Below are 9,099 nucleotides of genomic sequence, written 5' to 3' on the forward strand. Positions count from 1 at the left end.
ATATATATATATATATATTTCGTACAATGACTTTCCAGGGATAATGACCCCTAATCCTGTTGAACAATCAAAAGAGAAGATTACTAATGGTGAGATTTTTGAGACAAATGGTGAGGCCAGCAGAAGAATGATGATCTGGAAGGGGGTTAGGAAGGAAGAATCTTAAGGCAGATCTCAGAGGTGGCTAGAGGTGCTATCTGTCAAGGTGATGGAAGTCAGGCTTGGAAGTAACTGCTAACTCTTGATGTCCGTCAGAATAAAATGCCTCTTTTGTCATGGATTAGCTCAAATGAGTTTCTAGGAAGTAATCTACTGAAGACACACATGGTTAACTAGAGGGGTTCAAACGCCAGTGACTCTAAGCCTTAGTTTTCTTATTTAAAAAATGGGGAAACCAGCCCTATCCATCTCACAGCACTGACAAGGGGGGTAAATGAAATAATTAAATGCATACAAAAGCATTCTGTAATCTGCACACTATCCTATTAGGTATCATTTTGGTTAAAAACAAAAAGTATAGGTATGGGAAACCAACCACGGACAACACATTTTCGACACAATTGCAAAAGACAGCCTATTAACTAATGGAAACTAGATATAATGTGTACAACTAAGACCAAGTGAAAATTATTTCCTAAGGATATTTTTATCAGCCTTAAAGGCTACTGTTGAGAGGAAATCCACCCAGAATTTAATACATACTTATGGGAACTTCATGTCAGGAGCCAACTGCAGACTGTAGCAAAGGGAAACATCATCTCTTCGTCCTCCCAGCTATGTATGTAGGCAGTAGTAGCAAATTCTAGCTCAAACACACCCTCCACCAGGGCATCCTTGCTCTCTCCAGTCAGAATTGATCAAGCCATCCCCTTTATAGTCTCACAGCACATTTGCTATTTCCTTGGCATTTCATTCTGACGGACATAAGAGTTATCAGTTACTTCCAAGCCTGACTTCCTACTACTGCTTGAACTCAAGAAATTCACACAACCCCAAACACCTAAGGCACACGATTGTAGTGGCTGACACTCAATGTCTGCTCTAGAAAGTTTATACTGCTCAGTTTTAAGCCTGTGGCTGTAGTTTCAGTCTGCACGTGGGAGTAAACACACACAAACACCCCTACAAACGTAAAAACAATTCAGGGCGGGGGAAAAAATCTGATTATTCACAGTATCTTCTCCCTTCTTGATCTAGGCGGTAAAGAAATGCTCTTTTACAAACCGAATGGGAGGCACAGACGGAAATGAAAGAGACGAATATATTAGAACATTCAAGACTCTGTTTCTAATCCTGAACTACTTTCTCCACCCTGTTTCACGTACATGTTAGGCACCTCTTGCATCACAAAGAGGGTATTCTGTCTCGTAACTGATCCATTCCTGGAATCACAGACCATGCCTCTCATTGTAAACACCACTCAGGGGCACGTACTACTTATTTTTCAAATTTGGAACCCAGAGCAAAGGCCACTCTGGAAGCCGGGTGCAGCAAAGGAAAGGATCTTGGAAACAGAAAAGGCTCCCCAACTGGCACTGCAGGCCCAAGAACGTGACACTCGAGTTGTTCAGGGGACGGAGGAGCCTTAGGCGAGGCTCCCAGGAAACGTGCTTTAACCGGCTTCACCACACGCCGCACGGGGTTGCACAGGGGCCTGAACAGCGCTGCGATTCATTTTAGACCAGGCCCGGAGTCGGCCGGGCGCGGCCGCCGGCGGTGGCAAAGTCGCCTCGCCGCCCTCCCTTCAGCCCCCAGGCTGCTGTCCTCCTCCTTCAAAAGGCTCACAGAGGACCCATTCATCACGGCGCGCTCCCTCCGTCCCCCTGGCCGCTGCCTCCCGGCGCCTGAGGAGAATGCGGGGTAGCGTCTTCACCCATCTCGGCCCCTCACGCCCCGTCCCCGCCACACAGCGAGACCGCCCTTGGCTCCGGCGGGCGACTTCACACCCGACCCCTTTTCGTAGCCGTGCCCGGAATCACCCATTACCTTCCCCAAGCAAATGTGGCACGTGATGGGCAGAGTGAGCGACAATGTAACGTTCTGCACGGTCTGAGCCATGGCAGCGTTCAGAATCCCGCCAACACGGAAGTCCCGCCGACCGGGGCTCCTCGCTGCGACTGGGGCCGCGCGCGGCCGGCTACGGCAGCCCTGCAGGGCCACAGCCCGCCGGGAAAGGAAACGAAAACGCGCTTTTGAAACGCGCGGTCGCCGAGGGTTTTACGCTCCTTCCTTCCTTTCATTTTTTAAAAAACTTTCCCCTGTTCGGGAGCTGAACGATTCCTGAGAATGGGAAGGAAGGCAGTTTACTACAGGCATCGAGGATCTTGAAAGTTTAAATGAAAAAGAGTAATAGTGGAGCGAGAAAAGAAAGATGCGGAAAGGCTATCTTAAATCCATGAATCTTTCCGGGAGGGTGGGATTGCTGAATAGTTTTCCGCCTACAGATTAAACCCTACACAGTCTGCAAACATACGACGCCGTCAAAACAGGAAGAGAAAAGGCGTTATCGATACATTTTAATTTTTCAAAGCAACACTCTGCTGCTCTCAGCTCTCTTCCCATTATTAAATGATGTAAGTCACTTAAAAACAACAAACAGTGATTGACTGTTTATCTGTTTCCGAGACGTTTGGGATACATTTAATCGCAGCTTTCCCTGACGACACGGTTTCACTGCTGGTCCTTCTGTGGTTTTTATCTAAAAGAGACTTAAGGGTCAGCGCTACTGACTGTGATTTACATCCGCAAGTGACAAGGGTGCAAATAGTGCGAGCCATCCACACCCCAGAAAGCGGTTGCACCAGGGTTTAAAGCCTTCCTTTCAGGTGCATGCTGGATATGAAACGTACTACTGTGCTGTTGAACTCTGAAGGAGAGTCAGTGAGTTTATAAGTTAGCATTTCCTACCAATGAAAAGAAAAACTCTAAAAGTTCCTAAATGAATCTTGAATATAACAGCTTTGGAATTTAACCGCAGCTCACTTTAAGAGAGGAAGAGCCAATATGATCCATTTACGCAAACAAATATATTCTGTGAGTAGGGAGATTTAGTAACAAAACCAATGGAATTACTGTTACTAATCTTTTGGAAAAAGAGGCAATATAATCACAAGAAGCAGCCTCATGGTTAAAAGAAAGGGGTTCTGGACCTGGAGTGCGAAGGTAGAAATCTCACCTGGAACGCCTTCCTGGCTCTACTGGCTTCAGACAATTTAATCTCTCTGCTTCTTAGCTTTCTCCCTGGTAAAATGTGTTTGTGTGTGTGTGTGTGTGCGTATTAAATGAGGTCCGTGTATGCTTACTATCATGTATATAAAAGGAACAGACAATAATGATATTGGAGCAGCTAGTAATTCACTTGAAGAAGCCCAAGACCAGTTCAAAATCAACTCACAGGTGACTGAAAATTCTTCCAAACAGCTCAGTAACTTACTTTCCTAGGTATTGGAGAACATCATATGCTTAGAATTGGAGAACTGGGCAAAATAATCGTATTGATTGTTTGCTTAATGGCCATTTTTTCACAATGTCTGGCATAAAAGTCTTCTGGTTTGGCTATTTCCTGGCTGTTTGAAACCATATTTCTATGGAGTCTAGAATTCACATGTTTTGCTAATGCATCTTTCACGTTCCTGGTTGTAGATCTCAGGCTTCAGAATGAGAAAGCTCTAGATCATGATGCACTGTCACTGAAGTTCACCTTTTCCCCACTTTGCTCTGTTCTTCCTGTTCTCACATTGTTCTGACCTTACTTATACCTAAGGTAGTATTTTAGGGCCTGTCATTCCCACCCATTGGGTGGGATGTAAATCTGAGAATATTCTGCCTTTCACATCCATCCCTGGAAACAGTGCAGCAGGAAGATGTTGAAAACAAATTTTTTTAAAAAAAGACTTTTCCTGGGCAGCTGGGTGGTGTAGTGGTTAAGTTTGAGCACTCCACTTTGGTGTCCAGAGGTGCTGAGTTCGGATCCCGGGTGTGGACCTACACACTGCTCATTAAGCCATGCTGTGGCGGGATCCCACATACAAAATAGAGGGAGATTGGCACAGGTGTTAACTCAGTGACAATCTTCCTCAAGCAAAAAGAGGAAGATTAGCAAGAGGTGTTAGCTCAGGGCCAATCTTCTTCTTCAAAAAAGACAGACTTTTTCGTTGCTACTAGGGCAGGTTCACTTCTTCTTAGTCATCCTGGTGACTGGCATTAATACTCAGTCACAAAGATAAATTTTAACAATTATAACATACGTTTTAAGTAGAATGTTAAAATCTAGACTGTTTCCAACATCTCTTTCCACATTTACTTTCACTGTCACAGCTTCTCAGTGCTGTTTTAATGTGGTGTCCATATAGCTATTTCTGTGCTGATCACTTTGCATTATAGTTGGTTGTTTATGTGTTTGCCCCCACAACAGACTCTGTTTCTTGAGGTCGGGGATTGTATCTGATTTTTCTGCTGTCTGGTACTAAGTAACTATTCCACAAACTGTAATATTTTCTTTAGCTGCAAACTACCTTTATTACAGACCCAGGCTGTTTTTTTTTGTTTTTTAAAGATTTTATTTTTTCCGTTTTCTCCCCAAAGCCCCCCAGTACATAGTTGTATGTTCTTCGTTGTGTGTCCTTTTAGTTGTGGCATGTGGGATGCTGCCTCTGCATGGTTTGATGAGGAGTGCCATGTCCGCGCCCAGGATTCAAACCAATGAAACACTGGGCTGCCTGCAGCGGAGCGCGCGAACTTAACCACTCGGCCACAGGGCCAGCCCCCCCAGGCTGTTTTAAACATTGTCTTTACTTGTTTTTCACTTCAAAATGGAAGACTGTATTGCTTTTTTGCTACTTGTAAAAATAAGAAGGCTTATCTTAAAATTAAGCTATTTATAAATTTATAAAATAATAAGCAAAGGTTGCTTTCTACTTATGCCTTGTCTCTCTACCCTGTGTGGTCATCACTATTAACATTCTAGAGCATATCCTTAAACATTTTAATTCATATATTACTGCGTGCATAAGCACAAATAGGATCATACCATAAACGTACCTTCTTTGCTCACTAATGCTTTGTGGATAAGTACCTACACACACACAAATACACATCTAGATAAAATTGTTAGCAATACAGGCTGATTAGGACTCTCACTTGGTCCAGGTTGATTCCAGGCCAATTCCCAGGCTTTGCTTTTAATAATGCAAACAGTTTAAGCCCAGAAATTCTCTCTTCCCTCTACTCTACGAAGGGGATTTCCTTTTTCGACAAATCATGTTCTAAATAGATGTCATTTGGCCAAAATGATTAAATAATGATGCCACTTACTCTAATAGGAAAACAAAGATTGCGTAGCTCCTTGACTTTCTGCTTAATTTCTTTCTCAACTTCTTAGTAGCCTTATGGGAAATCCTGTGATCTGAGGAGTTCTATCAGATATAGCTCCTGGGATGGGCTGAAACCTCCTAAATCCTTAGAATTATGAACTTTTAGAGCTAGAAAGGATCTTAGAGCTTTTTATGCAGGCCTTTTCTGTCACAGATGAGGAAATTGAGGCCTAGATAAGGAAACTACCAGGTAGTGGTAGAATTGGAGCTAAATCCTCAGTCTCACTTGGACTCTGAGATTGTTGGCCCAATGCCTTCGTGTAAGTGCAAGATGTATTATTATTAATAAAGTAGTTCAGTAATAAAAAGTCAGTCATAATTGAATTTCTTTGCTAAGAAAACCATCAAATAGCAATGGAACACCTTTTACCCCTTGTTTAAATCAGATTCATTTTTATGATAAATTATTTAAAAGCAAGTTTAAAAAAATACAAAATCTTAAGTGCTATTAAAAATTGATTAGGAATGCATTATTCTTTCATTGACCCAGTTCAGATTGTTTTTTAATTTTTTTGGTCAAAGCTAATAAATTTGAGTAGATGTTTCAGACAGACGTTTTGTAATCATTTGGTCATCAGTCAATTAATCACAACTTCATAAATATTGATTTCAGATTACATTTATTTTTCATTCCTGAAAGACAATCTTTTTGTTGTTGTTGCTTTAAATTTATACACCCCCTACTTGGATTATGGTTAACACTGAGAAAACTCATAAAAGTTGGATTAAAAATTAATCAGAGGTGCTGGCCCAGCTGCATGGACATCAGGCATGGTACCATCTTCTCACAGGCTAGGAATTCTGAGCTAACATGTCTCAAAATGGTGGCATGAAAGATACTTGTTACTACAGCAGAGGAACTTGGGTTTTTCTTTCACAGTGTTTTGTGGGTTTTTTCCCGAATAGACTGCTGGAAGTTAGCATTCATTCATCTAATGTATTTTTATTAAAAACATTAAGAAACAACTAACTCAGACAAAGTTTTGTCTCATGGAGCTTACATTCTAGTGGAAAAGTTTCACTGCACTGGCTTGGAACCAAATCCGGGCCTCTTGAGCAGCAGTTGAGGTTTTAATACTGAATCTGCGCATCACATTTGTGTATAATCACAATATAAGTGATTGCAGAATAAATACATTTAATTAGTTATTCGCTATTCCACCAACATTTAAATTTTTTTTTCCATCTTCTCTCAAAGCCCCCCAGTGCATAGCTGTACACTTTAGTTGTGGGTCCTTCCAGCTGTGGCATGTGGTATGCCACCTCAGCATGGCCTGACGAGCGGTGGTAGGTCCGCGCCCAGGATCCGAACTAGCAAAACCCCGGGCTGTGGAGGCAGAGCGTGCAAATCCAACCACTCAGCCACAGGGCCGACCCCTAAATGTTTTTTTATGTGCCAGACACCAGTCTAAGGGCTGGGTATACAGCTGTGAATCCGACAGACAGGGTCCCTACCTGCATTTGTTCATTCAACAAATATTTTATTGCTTACCAATGATGTGCCAGCCACTGTACTATTAATGAGCCGCTTTATAAATGCAACTACTGAGCCCAACTTTTCTACCCCACCACAAAATGCCTATTTCTACAGTAATTTCTCTTCTGGATGTTCTTATTGTTCCTTAGCCCTGGGCATTGTGATACAGCAAGTTATAACTTGAAGTATTGTAAAATGTTGCAAATTGGGTGATTGTTTTAAATTAGGTAATTTTTTAAAAAATATTTTAGTTCCACCCAAGATTAGGTGGTACATCACAAATGTTTGTGGAATGCTATAGAATAAATGAAGGAAATATTACCTCCCAGAATATCAGTGTAACAGGAAGCACAAAGATGGAGAGGTTATGGGATTTGCTAAAGTAGCAGAATAGGGAACCCAGCTCTGAGATCCTGACAGTTTTTGTCCTTAAGTTGCCCGACAAAGCACATTCCTTCCTTCCTGCCCTTAGTTTAGGTGTGAGCAGACCTTCCAATGGGAGATCCTCCCGTAGGAACTCAAAGCCAGGCCCCTGTTTTTATCCTATGTACTGAAACTCCATAAATAATAGCCTTCTATCTGAGGGCACCTCTCCCACAAAGGCATTCTGCACTTAGCTATGAAGTCCTCAGCAGCTGGTGGGAGTCTTGCCAAGTTGCTTTACTTCTTTTAGGTAAAGCATCAACACCTCTTTTACACACTCAACACTCTCAGTCACTGTTTTAGCAGCTGAATCATTTATTACAAGTGTTATTTAAGATATGGCTTCATTTCCCCACATCACCATCCTCAACTCTTTGATCTGGGAATTTTCTTTCTCCCCACCCCGCACATGATTCGTTATGACCAAGTCTCAAGTTTCATCTCTTTCATGATGCTTTTCCTGTCTGCTCTAGCCTCCTCATGATCCCCTTCCCTTTCAAATTCGTTACCACGTAGCTATATCAACCAATTTTGTACCTCATGCATTTACTCTACAAACTCTTATTTAACATCTACTATGGGTCAAACACTGTGACAAATGCTAAAGCTAAAAAGTTGAAAGACAGGTCTAGCCCTCTCTTCATGAAGGTTACAGTCTAAATGCAGGAAGGCAAATATATTAATAAGCCACTAATTACATAGTGAGTTAATTCCTGCGGAAGTAGAGAGGGAGAGCATGTAACTCAGCCGTGCACAGAGGCATATAACTTCTATTGGGCTCTACATTTTTGAAAAATCTCTTCCTAACTGGATTGAAGGTCCCTGAGCATAGGGAATCCTGTATTATTCATATGTGACACAGTGCTGAATGCACAGTGGGTCTCAGCAGATAATGGCTAAATGATTGGCAATTGCTAAATGATTGGCAATGCTCTATCTCTTTCTATCTCTATTTCCATATCACCATTTTAGAGTATTAATTTATTTGAGCTGTTGTTCTTAGGATTAGAAAGAACAAGTGGTATATGTGTATGTGTATGTATTCTTACTTAAGAATGATGTTTTCAAACCATCATACAAATTTATATTTCTTTGCAAGAAATAGCAGGATCTGCCCAGAGTAGCACGGCCATGGGTGGGAGCTCTGTGGGGTAAGCTAGGACAATGGCCTTTTCTGCTATACAGCATTTCAGTTCAACTTAGAGGGGCAGGTGCATCCATATCGCAGAAAGATAATGAAGGATATTTTCTCCAAAACAGCTGGGGGATTGTAGCATAAAAGCAGCTTTCCTTCACTCTTACTCCGCCAACTGCTTCCACTATCTTCATTTCCCTGCCTTAGAGAGTGCTGTCCTTCTAGTCCCAGAACTTGAAGTGGCCTCCACAAGGCCAGTGGACTCCTTCCAAGTAGCTGGATCTGATTGCCATTAAGGAAGGCACGAAATTATGTGATCACTTTAGAACTATCACATACACAAAACCATTGTGAGGTTGTGGTAATTTAATGATCAAATCATAGTTATCTGAGAACTCTTATCCAGAGTCCTCTCAGTCCTCGGCGTGACTTCTAATAATGAAGGCATGGCTGTTTTATTAGAGTTTAACTTTTGTGACTAGAGAAGATATCCACTGGGGCAAGGGTGTGAGCAAATAGGCACTCTAATTCACCATAAATTAACAGTGTAACTGGAAGTTTCTGCAGTGAACAAGTATTCCTGTGAGAGCTGTGTTTGTTTGCAAGGGCTGCCATAAAAAAGTACCACAAACTAGGGGGCTTCAATTTATTGGCTCACAGTTCTAGGGGCTAGGAGTCTGAGATCAAGGTGT

The 9,099-nt window shown here is 42.0% G+C and overlaps 1 protein-coding gene across 1 annotated transcript in view; it reads right to left on the bottom strand.

Annotated features, from left to right (window-relative positions):
• OBI1 (ORC ubiquitin ligase 1) overlaps window positions 1-2,170 on the bottom strand; it is a 37,825-nt gene extending 35,655 nt beyond the window's left edge. The window contains exon 1 of the mRNA XM_008527579.2: window positions 1,987-2,170. Coding sequence (XP_008525801.2) covers window positions 1,987-2,058 — 72 coding nt within the window. The 5' untranslated portion in view covers window positions 2,059-2,170. The remainder of the gene's footprint in view (window positions 1-1,986) is intronic.
• Window positions 2,171-9,099: the final 6,929 nt, after the last annotated feature.

This window comes from Equus przewalskii, chromosome 16 (genome assembly GCF_037783145.1).
Source record: "Equus przewalskii isolate Varuska chromosome 16, EquPr2, whole genome shotgun sequence".
Classification (NCBI taxonomy): Eukaryota; Metazoa; Chordata; class Mammalia; order Perissodactyla; family Equidae; genus Equus; species Equus przewalskii.